Here is a 25,318-nt window from a genome sequence, read left to right as displayed (position 1 = left end):
GAGGCTGCAGAAGGAAGCAGACGGCTGGACTGTCAGAGGAGACGGAACAAGATGAGGAGGTTTCCTTCCCAGGTCCTCAGTTACATCTTAATCCTAAAATTTTCTCTTTAACTTCAAGCATCGTGTAAAACACAGGAATGTGGTTTTGTGCTTTCTGACTTTATTTTTTGTATTTTTCTCCAGCCATTTACAACTGGATTCTTGAATGTATCAGGTAAGCAAGTTTTCACTTTGTTTTCATTTTATTTTAAGACCCTTTCCTGACTTTTGACTTTTCCTGACTTTTGAATTGATCTCTTAGTCATCTTAGGCAAGAAAACAAACATTTGATTACTGTTGTTGTTGTTGTTGTTGCACTTTGGCTCAGCTGGAAGTTGAGCCAAGGTTTGCATGTTCTCCCATATGTGGGCTCTTTCCAGGTAGTCCGGCTTCCTCTTACAGAAAAAAATATGACAGTTAGGCTGATTGATTAATGTACGCCATACCTTCATTGTGTGTCAACATGATTCTGTCTCTCTGTACTGTCCTGTTTAGGCGACCTGTCCAGGGTGTAGCTACCCCGCTTTAGTCCCCATAATCGCTGAACACATGCAGAGCCTCTCACGATCGTCCCGAAAATAAACAGAAGATGAATGCCTTATAAGTAAATACATACAAGCTCAAATTACAGTACTGGATAGTTTTTCTTTTGTTTGTTTTTGTGTTTTTACATTTGTTCAGTCTCTCTCGGTCTCCCTTCAGCACCTCGGACAGCGGCGGTCTCTCCAACCAGGATCAACGCTGAGGGGCCCCGGTGGAGTCAGTTTTAGACTGCGAGAAATCGCTCTTAATTTTAAAGAAAATGCCTGCAGCACATCGTTATGACAATTTCTATCCAAAGAGAGCATTTTTATATTTAATATCTTGCATTGGGAAATTGATGCCTCTTTTCTTTAGAATGAAAAAAAAAACTTTCTTCCTCCAGAGAAAATGACGTGGGGCCTCATGCATAAAAGAGTGCGGCAGTTTTCACACTAAAACTTGGCGTAAGGAAAAATTTTGAAAAGTGCGGCGCACAAAAAAAAAATTGGCTGGATAAAGCCCCGCACCTTTCCTTTATAAATCCTAATTTGCGGAAAATAGAGCGCAGCTGCTGGTCCACCCATAATTACGTATGTAAAGCAGTATAAATACCCGGAAGTCTGCCACCACGTGAAGCAATAACCATGGCAACGTCCTGCTTTGAAGCAGCGTTAGCTTATTGTCTGATAATAAATGCGGTTCAGTTTCATCGTTTACATTTAAACAATAAAATATTAAAATCATGAAAAACATCGGTTTTGGTGCCGACTTGTGCGCGCGCACGCTTGGTGCATGAGGCCCCTGATTCTTATTTCTGACCAACAGCAAACTGACTACACCAGGGGACCAAAGGACCCGGAGAGCCTCCCTCCCTCCGCCTGCGAGGGTAAATGCCGGAGGACAGAGAGGACCGTGCGCGCTCCAGAGAGGAGAGGAGACGCAGGAGGCGCGCAACCGCCAAATATCGGTCTGCGCATGCGTCCAGGGAGCGTGTTCGCGTCGTTGCCTTCAACGTGGCTTTTGCGGAGCTTAGGAAACTTCTACCGACCCTCCCACCCGATAAAAAGTTGTCCAAAATTGAAATCCTGCGACTCGCAGTTTGTTACATCTCCTACCTGAACCATGTCCTGGATGTTTGAGGGGAAATGTCAGAAAGGATCAAATCACCGGATCTGAGGATCGCGATTATTAACCGATACTGAGGAGCACATTGACTGAGTTTTTTTTATTTCATTGTTTGTTTGTTTTTTATCCCAGAAGGAGCTGCAGGACAGTTTCAGAAAAATTCTGCAGAATTAGTGCCATAAAGAAAGGCATTTTCTGAATATTTGTAAGCAAAGTGTACTTATTGAATATTCTTATAGTCAGTAAATCTGGAGGTCCAAAAGTGCCATAAATAAATAAATGGCACAACTAATGGTGTCATTAATAGCACAAGGTAAAAGGATGAATATTCCTTTACACGTGTAATTTATTAAATGTCTCATTTTTTTTATTATTTGCAAATTATTTTGTACAATTTATTTCAACAAAATGATTATGCTTCACATCATAAAGTTATTTTCCTTTTGAGCTACTTACTTCAAAGTCAGTGGGTGGGATTAAGACCAAGCTGACGTCACTTGTGGCCATTAATCAATCAGATATTAAATTCTTTCTTTTCGGCACTGCATCAGAACTATTTGTTGAATTAATTTCACACAAATTTTAATTCCAATTTTAACAATGGAGGGATGGGTTTTTAATTAGTAAATTACTAGTTTTATCTTTAATGTTTCAATATTTTAATTAAGAATTGTAAAAACCATTAGATAGTGATTGATTGGGGGATTTTTGACTGCCCATACTTGCCTTTAGTGTACACTTATTTTGAACAACAATAAAAAAAAATATTTATTTCGCAGGTGTTCTGTATAGATATGGCCATTTTGTGGGGTTTTGCAGTAGAACTGTGTATTGAAATCCAATTTAATCAATGTATGATAAACTGCATAAATTGACAGCAAAATGACAGCAAAAATAAAAAAATACCAAAAAATATATTTTCAGTAACCATTAAACTTAAGCATTGCAAGAGTGCAGCCATTTCTTCCAGTCATTAGTTTATATTTGTGTAACTTGTAAAGTAGTTTTCTATAATGCTCTGCATAAAGATGTTCTTCAAAATGACTGTATCTCCACTACAGCTGCTTCAGATCTTATTATGATGCTGCCATCACTGTATTTTACTTCCAGGATTTTGTTTTCATGCTGATGTGCAGTGTTGATATTTTGTCACTTATAGCCTTTAGCATTCAGACCAAAAGTTGTGTGCTTTGCTTATTTAGAGTTTAGTCAAATTCAAAGTTCAACCAAAACACTGGAAAAATCAAGCCTTTCAAAGCAACACACTACTCATGGCTGTTTACATATTTAGTCTCATATAAATATACATAATTTATTAAATCTAACAATATTCCCCTGACATCTAAGATTGAGACCTTGCAACAACTAGAAAAGCTGTAAATGTGAGTCTTTTCTTGTTCTTTTTTTTATTAAAATGAGACCTTCTGCAGCACACATTTCAAATGACCATAAATACCATAAAGCAGATTACTGAGTGTAGTATGATATTTTAAACATTTATTAGACAAAAAATTAACTTGATACATGAAGTAATAAAAGAAAAACTCAAGAACTGTTTCATTTCAATTGATTTAATTTTAATATGATTAAATGTAGCTATGTTTTACATAAAATTAGAATATGTTGAATGTTATTCTGAAGAATACGAGAGTATAAATAAAATAACACCCAACCTGTGCAGTATTTTTCTTTTTTTTCATACATACTTTTATATTTTTCTAGATAACAACACCGCCCTCTTCCGGAGATGAGTAAAATTACAAGATGGCGCCATAACACTCATTTAAATGTTTCTTATTCATTCATAAATTTTTAAAATTATTGTTTTAAATAGCTACAGCTGTTTTAGTCCTTAATGCTAGGACTAAAAACAGAATCAGAGACACAGTCAGAAGCATCCTCAGAAGCAGTGAGGAGGACAAAATTTTTGGATTGTTGCACACAAAGTACATTTTCTGACAAAGTAAATCCATTCATCTTCTAAAACCCTTGTCCCTAGTGGGGCTGGGGGTGGGGTGCCTATCTCCAGCTAATGTTCTGGGCGAGAGGCGGGGTTCACCCTGGACTGGTTGCCAGTGTGTCACAGGTCAACTCAGAGACAGACAGGACAAACAACCATGCACACACACAGTTTTTGGACTGTGGGAGGAAGCCAGAGTACCGGGAGAGAACACACGCATGAACAGGGAAAACATGCTAACTCCATGCAGAAAGATCAAGTTTCCACAGTTTTGAAGACATATTTTGAGAGGCATAGAATTGAATTTGCTCAAAGTTCAGTGTGAGATTTTCACAGCCAGTGATGCTTTTAGGAACCACGCCGTGTCATCAGCTGATGTTGGCCAGTTCTGTGTCTGCCAAGGCATTATGCAGCACCTTATTCTTAAGATGACAGAAACCAGACCCAAGAAACTAGAGGAGTTGCAAGCCACTAATAAAGAAACTCTGTAAAACTGCAGAAATTTATGCAAAAAGGAGACCCAACACGGTGCTGAGAGCCTGCAGCACGTTGACATGGAGGATGACATTCCTGTCTCAAAAAGTTTAAAAAAATTAAATCAATTCCTGTCACATTCCTGTCTCATTCCTGTTTTTTTTTTTTTTTTTTTTTTTTTTTTTTTTAAATCAGTGTTATGGAGCATTAATGATAGCTGTAAAGCCAAAATTTAAAAAAAAAAAAAGAGAATTAAAATTTTAAATTTACCTGTATTATCTATATAACATTTATCTTGAATTTTGAAACCAATACATTTTATAAATTAACTTATAGAAAATATTTGAACTTCAGGACTTCTTCATTTCTGTCTAGAAGTAGAAATATGATCCTTTTCACTGTGAATTTGGGCTTTTAGATATTTTTGTCGCCGCAAAATATCTTCAAGTCGAGCAAACATGATTTCTCTATTGACCATTAAATTGAATTAACGTGAGAGAGGGAAAAAAAAACATAAATAAATTGGTGTAAGTTTTCCTGTTTCGTGGAGGGTCGTCAAGTCCCACAAAGGACGACCTCTTGTGGTCTGGAGTGAAATCTCCTTGTGGCTCTGTTGAGAGCATTGTACGTCCACTCCGCCTGCCTCTCTGGTCCTGCTCACTACAATAGCCAGGCTCGTGTGACGGAGCTGCGTCTCTCTCTCGGCTCAGACAGACGCGCCTCAGAGCTGCAGCCGCACATCCACTGACTGGCGTCCAGACGCGCATTCCGGAATTCGAGGCAATTCTAGAGTCAAAGGTAGAGTAAATCAAGCTTTATCGAAATGCTGCGTTTATGGCAGCGGGGCGGGGTGGAGGCTGTCTTTGCCCAAAAAAAAAAAAAAAAAAAAAAAAGCCGACGACCTCCTAGGAATTAAGTTCACTGCTGTCGTAGCGGCGAGGATGATTATATAAAAAAAAAAAAAAAGCTTTTCTTCTTAGCAAACAGATGCTGCGTCCTAATCTGTTTTTTTTTTGTTTGTTTGTTTGTTTGTTTTTTGTTTGCTTGTTTTATATTTTATTAGAACACAGCTCTAATAATAATAATTTGTTTTTAAAAAACGATTGGCTTATCTGAGGTGATTGCACATCACACAGGCCACTGAATGGGGCTGACTGGGGGTTCAGGCTGGGACTGATGCTGCAGCTGTGAAGCAGATCAGTAACACCCTCCTCTCTGCCAGCGCCTGTGAAACACAGGCTGCTCGGAGACGAGGCAGCCTCCGCAGGGCATCGCCATCCTCCGCAGCTGTCTGCAGGGTTGCACAGCTGGATGAAGTGCTGCTGAATCTGAAAGCAGCTTCTCTGGCGCTGCCCCCGATGCTGTGCAAAGAGAGCTACGGTTATTTATTATTGAGCATGGCTTGTTAGGAGAGGCTGGGGAACTCCTGATCAGATGAGTCATATCAGCTCCTGCAAGGAGAGATCAAAAGAAAAGGGGTCGCTTTGCCTTTTGTTCTCTTTAAAGCCATGGTTTCTGACTGGCTGGACAGGATGTAAGAGGAAACAGCACTACCTTTAGGCTAAAGTTTGGATGGTGTGATGCAAGATTCTTTACACCAGGCCTATAGAAAGACGTAAAAGCACTTACAGCAGGGCTGGCTGGGCTGAAGGGCATCTCTTCCTCAGCAATGGCTGTGCTACTCCTTCCTCCTACTGTACTTTTACTTAGTTCCACTTGAACGCATCGGAAGGGCCTGAAGTTTGCATTCCTGAGGAATGTGTCAGATCTTAACTTTCTCCTTTTACTCTGTGGGTGTGTTTGTGAAGGTGGGGGGTGAGTGAACAAAGCGAGGTAAGCCAGGAGTCAATCGCAGGTCAGGGATTTGCTTTTTTTTTTTTTTTTTTTTTGCACGTATCCAAGAAATATTTCTGCAGCACGCCAGAGATAAAATGGGCAGCAGTGGTAAAGCATGCGACTCAAAGTTACGCCTACAGAAGAAATAAAAGGTTGTTTGTTTTTGACAATGTTTACTGCCTTAAAATTCATAGTTGTCACACTAAAATCACTCATTTCTGTGTATTTTTTGAGGGGGTTGGAGGTATTTTATGGCAGACCAACACATAGCTTTCCATAGATGTGGAAGCGAAATTAAATAAATGCATTTGTGTTTATCATCCTTTTCTCTAAAGCTTTCAAATTCAATACTAACTAATTACCTTCAGAAGTCGCCGAATTGATAAATTATGTCCATGAAGACCACAACGGTTTATTACAGAACATTAGAGGTTAAAGACAAAACGTTTAAAGACTTATTTCTCCTTGAGAAATAAAGTTGAGGTATATCATTAATACTTTCCATTGATTTGTTTGTGCTCAAACTAGTTTACAAACAGAAGTCAAACACATTATTTTCTATCTATGGAAGGCTGATAGGGCTCAATAAAAATACATGCCACATTTAGATTTAAAAACCGTCGACCATTTTCCTTTCCCTTTAAAATGATCATCTACTTTACAATAAAAAACACAGAGTTTTGTGGCTATAAAATCACAGAATGTGAAAATGTATGTGTTTGAATTCCACTGGGACTGAAATCTGTTAACGAACAGGTGCTTCTCTGGGTTAGCTGAAGTCCACAGAGGGATTGGAGACTGTACTCACAATAAATACCACTGGCACAGCACATACACACACAGAGAGTCTGTCAGCCTGCATCTGATTTATTTGATTTAACAAGCTCAGCGGAACGTCTCTCTTCTGTGTTTTTGCTGCAGTTTTTTTTTTTGTTTTTTTTGTTTTTTTTTTGTCTTCAAAACAACATTAAAATGGTAACGAAAATCCAACCGACTCGCCAGAGATTGTAATGTGCTACAGTAGGAATTGTGCCATTTGTGGATTGGGAGTTTCGTAATTTGTCGACTGCTTTGGATTCGTGAAACAGTCAGCTGCTGCATCAGACAGATTATGGCATAGTAATACCACCAGAGCATGGTGTGCATGGAGGAAGGAAGGGAGGCACAATGGCTAATGGGTGTGAGAGGGAGGGCACAGATGCTATGGTAACCAGGCTCCGGCATGAGCTCTGCAGACGCACCGAGGCAGATATGAGCCGTTTAGGGTGCCAGGTCCGCACTGGATACTTTGATGAAATCATCATCTCTTTCTCAGATCATCGTTGCAACACACAGTCTCACATTTGGAGGCTAAAAACTTATTCTAATGATGCAGCTCTCCTTTTGCAAGGACATTGATTCATGACGAGCAAAGTGTGTTTTTCATGTCCCTAAGATAAAAGGCGAAACAATGCCAGCAGCGTCCAATCTGCCTGCACGTGTTATTATATTAGCTCCTACTGTGCAGCAGGCTCCTTCCATTAAACAAACACATTAATGAATGTTTGTTTTACATTAGTGTCAGTTTCTGCCCTTGTGACTCCCTCAGTGCAGCCAAGCAGAACGATGTGCGCTGATGCAACTACATTTAGCCGCAGAATATATTTTCTCAACACAGTGTCATCAGGATGTTTAAATATGTATTGCATTTAATAGGGTCAGTTAGAAAAAATATGCTTATACGCAAGTTTTTTTCTCTCTCTCTCTTTCTCTCTCTTACATGTTTTATAGTTATTCTTGATCGGTAATTGATAGTTTTTCTTAGCCTGTGGCTTCGATTCTTCCACATGGCCTGGTTCACATGCCTCCTCATGATCGTCTCCTGCATCAGTGGGCTTTGCGCCGGTATTCTCCTGGCCCACATACGACAGCCACGCGCTCCGACTTCAGCACTCAGGGGGTTAACAGCTTTGATTCAGGCTTATTCATTTAACCATATGGGTTCTAGATGGGTTGAAAGGCTATTGTTTGCTGTTTGGGTCCTATCCCTTTGCCACCCCCCACATTAATGCACACCCACACATAGATATCACATAAATTTCCTCTCGGCAGGGGGAGATTGATTGTTGCCCTTCCATGCAGCCTTCAGCCTTGTGCGTTGGCAAGGCAACAGTGGACGCCGCAGATGTCGGGAGGAAATTTGATTTGAGATTTTGTGTCAAAAAATTTGCAGCTGCTTCATAAGGTTTTGTCTTCATAATTGACATTTCAAAGCACATGACGCCCTCCCGGCATTTAGCTTCAACATCAACACAAAGAAAGATCTTCTTTACAGCTGCCTGATCAAAATGATTTGAACAATTTGTAGTGTGAGATGATTTGGCCGGTAGGGGGATGCTTAAATGCAAATTTTGACTAAATGGAGGATTTAGTCCAAATAGTTTTTAAGCAAAAAGCACACAGAGATCAGCAGGAGCCGATTTCTCTTTGCCACCATGATCTCATCCTGGTGTGTTGCGTGTGCTAATTTAGATAAAGCATCCATCATTGACTCGAGAGACAACAAATTGCCTGTAAATGATGTGCAGAATAATTCCAGTTATTAGGAGGTGATACTGGGGATGGGTACTGGCGGCTGGTTGTCAGGACAACAGCTGAGAGACAGACAGGGCGTAGATTGTGGTCCAAATGAATGGTCATGCACGGTGAGACAGTAAGGCAGCCTCCTGGATGGATCGCACTGCGCCCATTTAGGGCCCAGAGTGGGCCACATGCAGCCCGTTTTTAAACAAATTTGTATGCATGTTGAGTAAAAAAAAAAGAAGGCTTTAATATTTAATTTAGTATAGAATATTCTATAATTAATTTGGTTTAGGAGGTGCAAGAGTTTGTGATTGCTTGTAAAAGAAAATGTTTTTAACAACCAGAAGAGAATTTAATAATGCATTTACACAAGGCAGATATATCTGTGTTATTACTAGCCGTTTAAGTTTCAATATTGTAAAAGCTTACCTAATATTTCATAATGAACTCTAAATCTAAAATCATCATCTGATAGTTTCCTAGATATCCAAAATCTAAAACTGTGGAAAAATTAACTGGATGATAAGTGGAACAAATGAAAGATACTTTTAATTTAGTTTTAGCCATGACTGTTTAAACAAATGACATTGATAATAATATGCAAAAGTTTCTAACATTTCATAAGTTATTAAATTAATTAGATCATCCAGACAAGGAACCAAGATGCCCTTGGTAACTGCTTAGAAGCTACAGAGATCTATACCTCAGATGAAAGAATGTTAACAAGGCAACTATAAAAAAAATAGACTCCATAAATCTGGTCCAGATTGAGAAATGGTAATATGAACACATTTTTTGGAAAGAAAGCAATAAAAGTCTTGATTACATAGTTCACTACAAGTAATGAAAGGGGGACATTTTAGAGAGGAAATCAAACCAAACATATCATCTCTGAAATAAAACATGGAAATGGCACCACTATGCCTGGAGGGAAACTTTTTGGAGGCTTCCAGCAGAGCAACAAATCAAACCATACAGGCAGCACTGTTATAAAACGGTTTAGGCCAAAGAATATTCACTCATTTGAATGAGGCGGTCAATATCCAACGAAGAATCTCGAGCAAGTTTTGAAAGTTGAGCATTTAATTATTTCTGTGGATGTGCACAGCCAATGAAAGACTTTAAGCTCTAATCTAGAGATTAAAGTGTTTCATGTATGTTTCTCCCTCTACACAGATATGCACAACTTTGCGTTGATCTATCTAACAAGATCCTAATAAAATACATTTAAATGTAGAGTTGTAACTTGACAGCAAAACAAAAAAACTTGAAGGAATGTGAATATTTTTGCGAGGCATTTGTTTAAGAAGATTTCAGAGGTGCTTTTCTTGTTTGTCATTTTCAGAAAAACTCTTTGCCAAGAAGAACATATGTACGTCTTTTCTAAAAGAAATGAGCCTCAAAAAGACATCTTGCCAGCTTGCAACTGTGACTGCTGTGGAGTATTTCAGTGTGTGTTTTTGGATCTGCTTCTTAATAAGTCTTTAACACATAAAGTTTGTCTCGTAAATTATTCTGAGTCGAGCGTGCGAAGTGAGAGGAACAAATTCCCACCATTTTGTCTATAATTACACATAACATAAAAAAGCAATAATGTTTTGCAGGAGTAAAGAGATGTTTTAAGAAAGTGTTTTTTTTGGCAAAGTGTTGCACAGTTACTAATAATTTAGCTTAACATAAAATTGCACGGCAATCGTGACTGTATTTGTTGACTGCTGAAGGCAGGTTTTGATGCCTCTCCCTGATTTCTCTCCGTTTGTCTCTCAGGTTCATGTGGCATTTGAAGCAGCTCTCTGGAGTCGCTGTCAGTCTCTGTGGATTCCTGTCTCCAGTAGAGCCCACACACCCATCTTCCTCCTCAGCCCCGCTTCCAACTCACGATCTCTATCACGCGACAAGTCACTCCTCGTCCTCCTGCCCAATTTCCAGCTCCAGACGCCACTCAGATGGACACCGAGTCGACCCACTCCGGCTACTCCAGTCGCTCGGCGAGATCGAACCGCCATGGGTATGCTTCCTGTCTGTAGGCCTCATCATCTGCCCATCAGCTTCTCTGCTGGAACTCTTTGCTCTGTGTGATCACACACCAGCCTGAGCTGTTGCATTTTACTTTTTTTTTTTTTTTTCTTTTGTTAGTTTCACTTGTCACCCAGTGAATGAGGTGAGACAAAAATAGCAAGGGATTGATATGGAGGATTAGGGTCGTATTTATCATGGGCATAGCAATCAGCGTTTTGTGGCTCATGATGTTCTCTTATCTGTTTTAGCTTTGTCAGTTTTATCCAGAGTCACTGCATCCAAGCCTTCTTGTCTAAACTTATTTTTATGGTAAAAATGAACTGTTGGTATAAATGTCAAGGGTTTTTGTCCAAAACAGAAAACATTACATAGATTATCAGTAAAGATACTAATTATTACACTTTTATTGATGGCATATCTGACATTTATTTATTATTTCTAGATTGATTCAGTACATCTGAATGATTACTTTCTAAATTTAGTTTAGTTTTTAACTTGCTCTCTGCGCCAATGTCTCTTTTTCCGTTCTGCTGTGTAATAGTACAACTATTTAAATATTTGCTTTACTTGCTTGAGTCGCCCGCCTGATTTTAGCCTTACCGGCAAGGTGCTTGTAGCTTCAGGACAGAATGGCATTAACTAGAGTGACGGGTAGCACTCTGTTAGTTTCTACATTATGACTTTTCTGTGGTTTTCTTGAACAGAAATATTTCAAAATCAGCAAATTTAAAATTGAGCACAAGGTATTAAACCATGGAAATAATGTCCACGCAATTCCTTAACCTTTACATTATTCTAGTATCTCTCTTTGTGATTATTACATAGAATTAGTCATTGTGTTTGTTATTTTTGTTAATTTCCCTGTTTTTAGGGAACGTAGCCGCGACAGACACAAAGGCGGCAGCAGCAAAGACAGCAGTCGCTCCGAGAGATCTGTCATGATCAACCCACCCGACTCGCCATCCCAGGACTCCCCCGTTCACAACGAAGAGCCGCTCCCCGGAGAGCCGTCAGCAGCCGCGGACCCTGGAGATGAAACGCAGGTATTTGTTCATGTTCCACTTCCTACAGCGCATACGCCGCAGTGCACCGAAAATAAAGACAAATAGCTGAAAATCGAGAATAGCAAATGAGTGGCAGTTACATTATTGTTTTCCAGACGTTCACTCTGAAATTGTCTATGGGGCAATCACATTATTTTTAGAACAAATCCGGTAATCCTCGTATGAACTTTGTATGCTGACCTTATAAACTCATGCTCCCAACACAGCTGGCTTTCCATTGCCTTATATAAAGTAACAATGGTCACTCAAGATCAAATAGGTCAGAGGATTAGCATCGCTCTATGAGGCGTGGATGGATTCAGTCCTGGGTTACACTGCGCATGCTGGTCATGCTGTGTGGGAACCTTATGAACAGGAAATAATAAAAGCACTAGAAGTAATTTAGTGAGGCGAGAGCAGTTTAAGGAAATTAGCCTCTACTTTCAAATACATAAATATACACCTAAACATCCTCTTGAATGAAAAGCTTAAATATGAAGGCAGTAGTGCAAAGAAACTATTCAATATTTTTTGACTGATCTTTAGATAAGAGGATTAATGTGGCTTCTTTGTACCATGCAATGAGAACAAAAACTGGAAACAGCCTATCTCTGTTCCTACATAATGACTTCCTTTGGCTTTATTCTCACTGTGACACCTCCCGCTGTAAGATTGTGGTCTGTTGTTTTTAAAATTTTAAGCTACAGGTGTTTCCCAAAATGCCTGACTTTTGTGCACCAAATCTAAAGACGGTGCAGAAAGAGGAAAAATATGTGGGAAAAGAGAAGCAGAGTCTCTTCTAAAAAAAGGACTTTGCCTTTTTTAGGCAATGACCCAGTTGGAATGAGTTTAAATTAGAAAAGCATCTTCTTATTTTCTACTCATCTGTATGTCAAGGAGCTATTTAATTCACACTCAAGCAATTGCACTTTCTCATAGTTTCTCTTCAGTCATATATTTTGATTTTTCTTTAGACCTATTCCACCGTCTCTCTGCTCTGTGTGCCCTTCTGGCGGCAAAGTGACATTCCACACATTCCCCATTGGCATGTGATTGTCCGCTTGCGGCTCATATGCTTTGTCGGTGGTGTAAGGTGATCCGCCATTGTGCTGCGTCTTGCCCACCAAAAAAAATTTGTCCAGCACCAGCAGCAGCACTTTCGTTACTATCACAATCACCCGGGTCCGCTCTGTTCTGGGTTTTCTGAGGCAGCAAACATCCACTGGCGGAGCTGATGGAATATGAACTGGTCTCCAGTGGAGAGAGAGAGAGGCTGTGATTAGCCTGAGATTCCTGCCAAACGCCACTTTGGGGAAAACTGATATGAATAATCCTCCGTGTTTATTACATGCACAGCATAGGGATATACTCTTAGAGTGGAGTTAGTGTGTTTTTGTGTGTGTATGTGTGTGTGAGTCACAGAGTCTGCTGCTGAGCCTGCCCATGCCGCTTTGTGAGAGACATCGTGCCAGGAGGAAGCAGCTTCAGTTTCCTCGCACTGTTAACTCAAGCAACACCAAAGCATATGTTACTCTTGTAGTCTGTGACTACTTGTCTCTTTAGCTTTTTGCCTGAGCGGATGTCCAGATAACTACTCACAGCCTCGAGACATGAACAGCTTGCAGTTTGATGTAAAAAGAAAAAAAAAAAACACCCACACAATAAAAGGAAAGCAGTAATTTAAAGAAAAACAGTCAGACTATGTGGCATTGAACCATATCCAACATAAACAACCAACATGTAGCGCGTCATCCGGAGCGGCGCAAGCCTGGGCCGTCGTGCTTTCCAGCTGGCAGAGTATTTGTCCTCTGTCGTTGTGCTTTGTTAATGGTGGATGTGGGCAGATAATACAAATCTCAGACCCTCTCAAGAAACAATTTGTAGATGTTGTAAACTTTTTTTTCTAGTCTTTACCTGGTGAATCAACTTTTTTGCATTTTGTTTTATACCAGAGAACATTAAAACTCTGTTTTATATGCTGGCCCAGCACAGAGTTGTGCATAATTGCTAAGTAGAAGTAAAAGTATGCATGTTTTTCCACGTTTTGGGAGTACGGTCTGCTCCAAATGAGTGATTTTGTAGAGCCATCTTTTGCTGTAATTACAGCTGCAAGTCTAAATAGGTACAGTGTGTTTCCACCAGCTTTCCATCTCTAGAGATTTAAATGGTTATGAATTCTCGTTTGCAAAATGCCTCGAGGTCATTCAGATTGGATGCAGAATGCCCTGCCATAGATTGTTATTTGGATTTAGGTTTGAAATGTGACTGTGCCATTCTAACACCTGAACACGGCGCTTTGACCTAAACCAGTTAGTAACTCCGGCTGAAGATGTGGGCTCATCTTCCTGTCTAAAGCTGAACATCCATACTACCTTATACCTCGCTTCATCCATCTTCTCATCAGCTTACATCACTTTGTCTGTCACTGCCAAAGAAAACAGATCCACAATACTGTCATCACTATGTTTCACTGTTGGGATTTGGTTCTTATCAGGCAGATCAACAATTTATAAATATTCGAATGACTTTTGGTAAACTGTAAATGGAACTTTGCTTGGCTATTTTCAACAACTGTTGAATTCTTGTCTGTATTTCATAAAGACCAAAGCAGTGAAGTTCACAGCCAATTCTCCCACTTAAGCTACAAATCAATCAGCAGCCATGCACCTCTTGGCTGCTTGTTTGATTTAATTGGATAACCATGTCTTGTATTAAACAGTCCTCATTGAGTCATTCCAGGCTCGACATACAGATTTATAACCTAACTTTGTTTTTAACTTCTCCATAACTTAGTCTCTGACCTCCCTGTTGTGTTCCTTAGTCTTCATTCTGCTGTCTGTTCACCGATGTTCCCCGATAGAGTCCTTCGCAGAACAGCTGCAATTAGTCTGGGGTGAAAATGTGAAGTAGCTCAAGGAATATCAATACTTTTGTAATTCCCAGGAAGGACCACATTTGAATAAGATCAGGCTTTTCTTTTTTTTTACGAACTAAATGAGGTAAAAACTATATTTCAAGATTTGACACTGCAGTCATTTTTGCTGAATTGTTGCAGATTGTTTTGCTCAATGATCCAGAGTTTGAGTATGCATAAAAAACAACAGCTTACTATGTAATTTCTAGTTCACTGAAAGGTTAATTTCTTTTACAATGTATTTATGGTACATTTTAATATGGTGCATTTTGGTGAAAAAGAAAAACATTGATGTTTTCAGATTTATTTAAATAGAATGACTACTGTACATCAATTTATCCAGCTTACAAAATACAGAATCATTTCACTCACTTATGACCATTTATGCTAATATGAAAGCAGGGCATCACTGAAGAGCAGGTTGATTTGAGAAAAACTGAAAAGAAAAAAATTGCTTGACAGAAACTAAAATGAACCTTAAAGGAACCAGGAGTGTTTGGCTGGGAGCTTTTTTCATTCATTAGCCTTACAGACACATACAGGATGAACTACGTCTGCACCCCACTCCGCTCCAACCTTCCCTTCTCTCTGCTTCTCTGCTCTTAAATTGCACCTTACCCGCTTCCATCCCCCTACCCAACTTCCCTTTCCTCTGCTTCTTCTTTTTTTTCATGCTCATTTATCTTCTGGCTCCCGTTGGCATCCCCTCCTCCAGCGAGGCTGAGTTAATTGGCTGTTAACTGCAGTGAAGACAGAGTCTGTGCTCATTTGGTGTCTTTTTGCAACTGTAATTCAAAACCTTGGTTTATATTTAAAAAAAAACAATAACAATGCTTTCATAATCTGTAACTGTTCATTTAAACCACCCAATGGACTGAGATGACCCAGTATGCAGTGGGATAAATACTCTCCAGACAGATGAGCGTTAATGTGACCGTCTGTTGTCTGGTTTTCCGGCATTTCCGCTGCATTCTCTGGCTCTGTGTGCTGCTTGACGTGCTTCGGTGTATGTCTGAATGCACACGTGTGTGATGATATGAAGGCTCTTCTGTTCAGCTTGTCATTTTCCCCAGCTCTCATCCATCCGTGTCTCTGCAGCTGCTGCTCTCGTGAATGGTTGTAGCTGGCACAACACGGCAGCACTCTTGGGGACAATAAATAGCTGCCTGAATTAATGACACGCAAACAACAATCTCCACTTACACATTCATCCTGCCTGTCTGTGTGTTGGAAATGCTTATGTTTAAACGAGCCACGACTGTTCAGATACAAAGAGGTGACTGGCCTGTAATGATGCACAACTGAAGCTGTTGTTGCGATTCACAGTCTGTGTTTGTGTATGCAGGCATGTAGGTGTGTGTATGGAGGGGCTGTCTGAGTTATGCTGCCGTGCGGATCTTCCTTCGCATCCCATTCTGTCATGTTGAATTACGACAACTAGATTTTTAAAGTTTAAAAATGATGAGCTAAAGCAAAAAAAAAAACTACATAGCACAGAGCGTATGCTATTTAAATAAATATAAAAATGTCCCATGCTATGAGCCACTTACATAATGGATAAAATCTATTGTGTAAGCCTGTAAGTAAATTTTTTATGTTTGTTTCTCATAGATTATTCTGAGGAATGTTCTAAACCTTTCTAAAACTATCTGAAACATAGCTGGTGGTGTGTTGTCAACCCAATACTAATACTAATTAATGTTTTAAGGTTGCATAAAGCACAATAAAAATTCCAGTGTGAATTACAAGAAGGATCAAACCACTGAACAAAAAGGAAAGAAATCAGTATCTAAAGTTGCTTGTAATGAAAGTTTTCCACAACAACCTTCACTTTATGTTTCTTTCAGTCCCAGTTGCAAGTGGGATTGGTTGATTGTTGTGCTCAGTGACCAGAGTAACCAAGGTCTGACTGGCAAAAGTATACTGCATGCAAACAGGAATGTGATTTAATTCTTATGTAAAACTCTCACTACCACGCAAGGTTATTAGATTTATTAATCTAATAATAATAGCTAAAAGCTGAATTTGAGGATCTGGAAAAATTAACTACAATGAAAAGCAAAAACAGCTCAGATCTGTAAGGGATCTAATACTTTTCATGCTCTGCTACTTTTAAAATTCAGCATATCAAAGGTTTCTAATGAGGGTAAACTCTTCCACCATGGACAAACTGGTATATCCAAACAGTAGAAGCCTTTAAAGATCGTTTCCTCTTTCTTTTGTCTCTACTTTTCTTTCAGGATGATAACTGGGGAGAGACCACAACAGCTGTCACAGGAACATCTGAGCTCAGCATCTCCCAAGAGGAAGTGGTTGGCCTTGGAAAAGAGCTACAGGATCGAACACAGGGCTTCCGGCGATATCTTCCCCTGGCTGTGGGCTCCTGTGTGGGTCTGCTGGTGCTGGCCACACCCTTGGTCTTCCTGCTTCTCCCAGTCGTAATGTGGCCGGACAGACTACAGGCTTGCGGTGCAGCTTGCGAGGGCCTCTTCCTCTCTATCTCCTTCAAAATCCTCATCCTCCTGGTTGCTGTTTGGGCTTTGTTCCTGCGGCCGAGCCGGGCCTGCCTGCCCAGAGTGTGTGTGTATCGGGCCTTTCTCACCACTCTCACACTGCTGCTCACCATGTCCTACTGGCTTTTCTACGGGGTCCGGATCCTCGATGCACAGGTAGGCTTCACATAATGCCATTATTGTGGTTAAATACCTTGTTTTATGGCATTTCACCCTTCAAACAGCAAAGGAATTTCAATATATCACTATACCACTATTATTCTTTACATGTATCCTATGGGAATACAATGTATTCTGATCCTCATTATTTTTATAATAGAGAACTGGCTGAGGATTTCAGATTTGAAACTGCAGCTCACTCCCTGTAGCTTCAGAAATGGGAAGTTAAACAGGTTGGATATTTGAAAAAATGTCTGCAATCCCCAGTGCTTTCTGGTTTGGGGCTTACGATTATACAGTACTCCTGCTTCCATGGTAGCCTGCCAGGACCTCCTGGGGAGCGAGGATGCTGCTGAGCGTAGTAGAGACATAGTAAACATGGGTGCTGGTTGCCAGCTACTGGCAGGCAGAACTGTTGGCTCACAAACATTAGCATATTCAAAGATAATATTTATTGTGTGAACAAAAACAGGAGACACTATGTGCAACTTTGTAAGGATAAGAGAGTTCTCATTTTGAACATCAAAATAACTAATTATAGTCATTGTAATAATGATGACTGTCACAGCTGGACTCGACCATGACTTATTGCAGATAGCGTCTTATTTAGCTCACATTGGTGTAGCTCTCATTATCAAAATGTATTACAATAAAACAGTGAACATTGCTCAACAATTTTTTTTCCTACTGATATTATTCCTCAATAAATACAGATTATTTTCTCTTGCTACTTTCTGTCACCACTAAATATTTCATGTCGACAAATAAATGTTAATAAAGGACAAGAATTATGGCACATTTAGCCAACTCTGGAGAGGTTTGAGGATGAGTAACCTGTTTAAGTTCATCGCAATTTGATTTAAGCCGTGTTTATTTTGTATCTCATCATTTAGAGGTCCACTTGTTTGTGAGGTTTTATATTATTGCTTAGGCCATGTGTGCAGAAGCTTGACGTTGGGAACTGATGTTGAATGTATTTCAATTCAGTTCAGTTTATTAATATAGCACAAAAATACATCACATGTCATGTCAATGCACTTTTTAAAAACAGGAAATAAGAAAATTAATTAAATCATGCATAGATTTTTAGTTAGATGAGTGGTTTTGGTTTGATTATAGTTTCATTATTATTTTATTTTGGTTAGATCTTACTGTTTCTAGTTATGTTTATTTCTTATATATAGCTAGTCTTTAGTGTTAGAATTATTTCATGTTTCCCTGAGTACTGCTTATCAAAGGACTATAAAGCCACAAAGGACTGAAGCTCACAGCATCTTTATTGATATATTACTGATAAATAGTTTAGCGCTCAACGTCAAAGAAATATTGTACCTCATACTGGAATTATGAATTACAATAATTCAGAGATGGCATGTATCCCATACACACAGGTATAGAATTTATGTAAGTGAATATCTCTGGCTTCACTATGCAGACACTCTGTTTGCACTGATGAATATTCACTTACTTTGGCATGCTGAATGCATGAAGTGATTCCAACTGGCAGCAGTCTGACCCACTTCCTGACAGATGGATGTTTCACTTCCTCAGATGAGATGAGATAAGAATCCTGAAGTAATTTATTCTGATGTCTTCAGCCGCATCACGCCGAAGCTCCATGTTGTGTTTTCAGTTAATGAGCTTCAGATGGAAATCTCTCATTCAAGTGTTTGATTTTTCTTTTTACTTTTCCTTGCTTTATAATATGTGCCCCAGAGAAAAAAAAAAAAACTTCATTCAGTTTGTTGGAAATTCTTGTGTGGTTTAATCAGGATGAAGATTACCATGGCATCGTCCAGTTTGCCGTGTCTCTGGTGGACTCCCAGCTCTTCGTTCACTACCTGGCAGTCGTACTGCTGGAGCTCCGTCACCTCCGGCCTTGCTACAGCGTGTGCGTCATCCGCTCCACAGACGGAGAGACGCGCCACTACAACATTGGACAGCTGAGGTACACACACACACACAAGGCTGTTGTTGTAATCATAAAAATTACCTACAATCACTCTGAAGACAAATTCTTTAGCCTGAAAACAGCCTCTCACTGCAGTCCACTCTGAGACACATGCTGGCTAGTTGCTACACACTGAAGTATGAGTGTAATCGGAGGCCCGTGTCTGCAGGGAAGACTGGCATAGGCTGTAATCAAGTTACTCAAGAGTCTTGTTAGTGTGAGTCAAGGAGCTTGGGGGAGGAATGACAGTGGAGGACACGGTGCCCCTAATGTCTTCTTCTGGCGAGAAGAATTGTATTAATGTAAGGTTCATAAACTTAACCATTTATAATAAGTCTAATTGGCTCCAAATGGGTTTTTGATGAATGGTATAGAGGGCCCCAGCAGCTTGGAATGCCCTCATGCCTTTCTTTGTTAGAACTTGTGTTAACTGGCAGAAAAATTTGGCATTCACTGCACACACAAAGTTCACTGGATAGTTTTAGGATGTAAAACTGATGTGAATTGAGTTTGCAATTTCTATGTACTCTTGAAACAATTTCTTATGTTCGCATTTTGTCACAAGACTGTTCACGCCCCTTGAACTTTTTTTGATTTCGTCTCGGTACAACCACAAACCCAAAGTTGCTCTGTAGGGATTTTGAATTATGAACCAACACCAAGTAGTATTGAATCATTATCATTCTGATTGCACTTCTGACGTGGAATGAGAATAATTAAAGATTTTCAAAAATGTTTAATTCCTACAAACAATTTGAAAAAGGACTACAAGTTCCCCAGCAAATATTGACTATTTTTAAATAGTTCAAGTTAATTCAGACCCTAATCTCTAATTAATTTCTTGTTGAGAGACTCCCCCACCTGAGCTGTGGATCTCGGCTGCTTCTCTGATCAGCGCTCGCCTAACCTAACCTTTTATTTTTTATTTACTTATCATTTTAAATTGTACACAGAAAAAAATATAATTTACATCAAGATGCTGTTAATATTTTGTTATACATGGTGATGGGTTATTTGTCAGATTCAGGTAAATAAAAATGTAATTGATGTACTGTAACAATACAAAGCCACATTATAAACAAAGCTTGTGTTATTGAATTTCAAGCCAAGATTAACAAATCAGATCAAATCCAAACTTGTATTAATATTTTCTCATTCTTCTGTCACACAGCATTCAACGAGCTGCTTTGACCATCCTGGAATACTATTACAGAGACTTTCCATTGCACAACCCTGCCCTCCTCTCTGCCTCTAAACACAGAACTGCCAAACACCTGGCTGGGCTAAAGGTCTACAACGTGGACGGTAGGTCACCTCAAATGTGACAGAAACTTTCCTGTCCAGTAAAGGCAATAATTTTTATGTCCTCCATTATCTCTTAATAGACCATTTGGAGGATGACATACACAGATTGTATTTGTGGGTCGAGGTAATACTGACATGAAATACATTAAACGTGAAATCTACAAATTTCACGTTTGATTGACCAGTGACCAGTCTATGGATGAATAAACGATTGCTTCACTCCAACAGTAAATTGTTATCTTGTGACCAAATGTTAGTCAAAACATTGTATTATAAAAATAACTACGATGACAGTCTTTATCCTTTTACTTTGGGAGTTTCAATATTAGCTAGTTTTGTTGACAAAATGAATGATCAGTTGCAACAGTAAAATGAGAGAAAAGTTGCAAAAGTCTAAAAATAAAGAAGGTCAGTTCCAACAAGTTCAGCAAAGAGTAAAAGATGTTTTAAGACTTTTACATCAAATTTTATTTTATGGTTTAGCTGCTTCCTCTTTGCCATCTCCATATAAAGATCATAGTGCATTACCTACTCACTCACACTGCAGCGCCTTGTTGCATTTCGACATATTGTTCCCCATAACTACGTGTGCCTGTTCTCCAGTGTCACATATTGTACTCTCTCCTGCATCTAAAAGGATCTTCCACTCACTGCGCATTTATCCTCCACCCACTGCAGAGCTCTGGATTTCTTGATCCTTCGCGGTGATATAGTATGGAATACAGTGTCCTCGTAGTAATCTTCCCCCATCCCTATCGGAGCATAACGAAAAGCCCTCTAGAGGCGCATGGAGTTTTATGCCTTAAATAATTCATCAGAGAAATGCTCGTTTCTCACATTCTCCTACATCTCTCCTTCCTCCGCTCAGCCTGTCTCCAGCTCCGCCTGTTCTGTCCCTTTTTTCCTTTCCTGTCAACCCCCACGCATGGCTTATTCTTCCCTACTCCATTCACCCACAGCCACCACTCTTATTACAGTACATATAAGTAGGCCAGGAGGTAAAGAGGGTGCTGTTTTTTTTTCTGTAGAAAATGCCCAACAAACATGATGATTCACATGTTTTTCATCACTGCATTTGGTGTCTTTTTCTGAGCTGCGGATGCGTCAACACTCACATATGCACATCAGGTTATTAATGATTTATATCCTCACCTGACCTGTAGCATTAACTCTACCACCTCCCCCTAACTTTACTGATCCGCATGCTTGAGAAAAACAAATGCGCCCACATTAAAAGCTGATGAGATTCAGTTCCACTGCAAGTTTCATTACACAAACCATTACATGCAGTGTAATCAAAGTCAATAGACTTTGATATTCACATTATGTCACAATTTACTTTAAGCCACACCCAATGAGATGCTTTCTGTAATAATTTAACTGAAAGTCACTTTTATCTTTTGCTATTAATAAAACAATCTGCAAATTAAACTGGAAGGATGTCTCAAAGATGAACATACAGAGTCCAGAAACCCTGTTTTCTTAAAAGATTTGACTTGGACGGGCATAATCCTGACCAGAAAAATTCATACTCATTCTTCTATGATTACATCTGATTTCTCTGTTGTTTTCTGAGTTGTTTTCTCGATGCCCATTCATCACTGGTGTGAGGTCCACCACCAGTGTTGACGGGTCAGGAAGCTGATTTCCTTATGTCACACTGACATAATCAGTTTACCTGTGTTCTCTCCCGGCTTTAGCTCCAGGTGGTACGGCTGCAGCTCAGCCCAGCAATGGAAATCAGTCACGGCCTATGGTTACACCTGCCACCAAACGCAAAGACAACGCGCACAGTGAGCTATACTATGAGGAGGCAGACTATGAGAGGAGAGTCCGCAAGCGAAGAGCCAGGTAAGTTACAAAAAACCAACATAAGTGTATAACACATTTTCAGCAGACCAGGCCTTTAGAACAAAACTAATTAGAGTCCTGGAAACCAAAACGCGTCATGACATTGTCCCAGTGGTGGCACAGATTCTCTAACAGCCGTTTCCAAATCCAGTGTTATAGATCCACTGAGACCGGGTTGCTCTTCCGCCCAAATGTAACAGGATTTATGTTTCAGGGATTTGGGAAAAAGGGATAAGTCAATGTCCTTTTCCTAATGGGGTCACAGAATATAACACAGACAGAAACAGAGACAAAGTCTATTGTGGAAAAATGTTTGTGGAGAACCTTAAGTTAAGTTAGAACAATCGAAGCTACAGTTTCTTGAAAAAGATACCCACAGCTACTATTTATGCACATTATCATCAAACCACCTCTGGTAAAGAATGGATAAATGAGCAGTATGATTAATATTAATAACATTTTCATAATACACCAAAAGATAAATATTTGGTCTATCATACTTCTATGTTTCTTTCTACCATATCACAAGTGTCTCGGGTCAAGATCATTGTTTTAATAATTACACAAATGGCCATATGTAAAAGTATTTCCTATATCTGTGGGTTTATCAGGCTGGTGGTCGCCGTTGAGGAGGCCTTCACACATGTCCGGCGCATGAAGAAAGAAGATGAGAACGCAGCACCGTCTGACATCATGGATGTTCGTGAAGCCGCTCTGGCCGTCTTTCCCTCGATGGCTCGTTCCCTGCAAAAATACCTCCGCACCACCAGGAGGCAGCACTGCCACAGCATGGAGAGCATCCAGAAGCACCTGGCTTTTTGCCTAGTGAATAACATGAGTCCTAAGGTCAGTCTGGTTTGTTGTCATGTTGTACAAGATTATTGAACTAACGTTTAACTAACACTTTCACTTTCTGTCAAGCTGTTGATTTAAATTACACTAAGCATTTTTTCATACCGTACTGAGTATGGCTATAACTTTTTTCCCCCTTGTGTCCAGGCCTTCCTTGAAGCATACCTCGCTCCCGGTCCGACCCTGCTGTACGGCCCAGAGCGCTGGATGGCCGATCAGTGGACTTTGATCAGCGAAGCTTCAGTCACCAGCGGCATTAAGGAGGGAACAGAGTTCCTGTTGAAGTGTCTTGATTTTAATTTAGCAGTCACAGTCAAAGGCATCCCTTACATCCGTTTGACTGAAGAGTACATTGACCCCAAATCTCATAAGTTTATACTGCTGCTCCAATCAGAAACATCTGTTTAGTAGTGATACAGTGCAGCTGTGCTGCTGCTCTGTAAAACACAGAACTTTTGCAGTTGTCCAGCTGAACTTTTCCAAGACAAACATTTTGTACCGTTTTTGTACTTATTCGTGTTGTTTTTCAAATTGATATGTTGTAGTCATCGTGACGGGCTGGAATGAGGATGAAGGAAAGCATTTATTCTGAAAACATTTGCAAGGCTCACATTAGTTATACCTCCATGGACTACTGATGACATCTGCAGTGCCTCTGAAAAGCTTTACTGTTGAACTTTTTAACATTTTGTCATATTTTTAACCACAAATTCCAGTTTATTTCATAGGGATGATATGCAGCAGGAAAAATATTGCATAATTATCATATGAAATGAAAAGAATACATGGCTTTCAATTTTAGCTAAATGCATTTGAAGTCATAACCGCTCAGTAATGAGGTTACTTTGTCCAACCATCTTCTGTTGAATATAAAAATATAAATATTTTGCAGTGTGTCTTCACAGTTTGGGAAATTTTTGCTTCTTCAAACTGGCTCAAGTTCAGTCAGACTGGATGGAGAGCATCTGACAAAAGCAATTTTCAAATCTTAACACAAATTTACATTTTAGATTTGACTGGGCTATTCCAAGCATATGGAAACATATTGCAGAACAACAAATTTTCAACAAACATCTTACATTTTGTGGTTATACCATGATGAACTGTGGAAAAGTTCATCACGTATTTCATGCCTCTCTGTTTTCCCTTGGTTTGTATGTCAGTGTGCACCGATGTGCTGGAGGAAAGTTACAGAATCAGGACAAAAGAGGGATTGCAGCATGTTCACAGCTTTTTCATAGAGGTTCACTTTGGAGTCTGTCTTAAGCAATTCATTGTAAAGTTACCGTAACTCTTTTTACCAGAACCGTATCACTGTCAAAAGGTCTTGAGTCATCTCTCATTAGAAGCCACACTATTTGTAATCTTTTAATGTGTTTTTGATAAATTCTGGCGTAGGGTTTTCGAAGGCTTTTCGATGTTCTTTGAAGTTCAGCTGTTTTCCAAAGTGCAAAGGAAAGTTTTGAAGGAACATCTGAGAATAATTTATCAAGTCAACCTTAAAAGATCACTCCTTACTGAAAAGGAAATGTAAAAAATGTGTGGTTGTTTGATACCTTTGCACAGTGCTTTACTCCTTTTTAACAGTAGCAGTTATTATTTATAATCATCCTGGATTACAGATGTATGTACAGTATTTATATGTAAATATGCTTTATCCCATTTTACTTTTTATACAAAATTGTGCATTGATTGCTTGATAACTTTTTTATTTTGTGATTTTTCTTTTCTTTTTTTTTTACCTTGTTTATGTATGCTTTATTTGATGAGACACCTGGGCCGCAAATAATTGAAGACATGCAAGTATTAGATAAATGACAGGAGTCTAACGAACAGAAAGCAAAGCACAGTCCAGCTGAATACCAATGTTCTAGTCAGTAGGTTATGGACAGACACACTTGGCTGAGTGATGTATTTATGGATTAGAAAGAGGACATCCAAGATGTTAGAAGACATATCAAGCCTCAATGAAAGTTTATAAACTTAAAGTTTATAAACTTAAGATCTATTTCACAGTTTGTTCAGTGAGGAAAAGGGAATCATGGGAGAAATAACTTGAAGTTCTGACGAGCATCATCACTCTGATGTCAGCACCGCCATTTCTCTATCAGTAGCTATGTCACACACATGCCCTACTTTATGTTCTCAAACTGTGCCATCATTTTGTAAACTAATAGCGGTACTGAATGGAAG

General features: G+C 39.4%; 1 protein-coding gene and 1 long non-coding RNA gene across 2 annotated transcripts; both read left to right on the top strand.

The window, feature by feature from the left end:
* The first annotated feature begins 9 nt into the window (after positions 1-9).
* Positions 10-1,432, top strand: LOC129360869 (uncharacterized). The gene is made up of 3 exons (XR_008606098.1): positions 10-72; positions 184-214; positions 535-1,432. It is a non-coding gene; the product is annotated as an uncharacterized LOC129360869 (long non-coding RNA).
* Positions 1,433-4,771: 3,339 nt separating this feature from the next.
* LOC129361485 (vang-like protein 1) lies at positions 4,772-25,113 on the top strand. Its single transcript, XM_055032355.1, has 9 exons — positions 4,772-4,918; positions 10,286-10,526; positions 11,409-11,580; positions 16,735-17,163; positions 18,939-19,114; positions 20,289-20,422; positions 22,123-22,273; positions 22,885-23,119; positions 23,273-25,113. The coding sequence occupies exons 2-9, from the start codon at positions 10,465-10,467 to the stop codon at positions 23,531-23,533; spliced, it is 1,620 nt and encodes a 539-aa protein (XP_054888330.1). The 5' UTR covers positions 4,772-4,918; positions 10,286-10,464; the 3' UTR covers positions 23,534-25,113.
* Positions 25,114-25,318: the final 205 nt, after the last annotated feature.

Source organism: Poeciliopsis prolifica, unplaced genomic scaffold (assembly GCF_027474105.1).
Source record: "Poeciliopsis prolifica strain line A6 unplaced genomic scaffold, Auburn_PproV2 SCAFFOLD007, whole genome shotgun sequence".
Taxonomy (NCBI): domain Eukaryota; kingdom Metazoa; phylum Chordata; class Actinopteri; order Cyprinodontiformes; family Poeciliidae; genus Poeciliopsis; species Poeciliopsis prolifica.
This window is presented reverse-complemented; position numbering and strand designations above follow the sequence as displayed.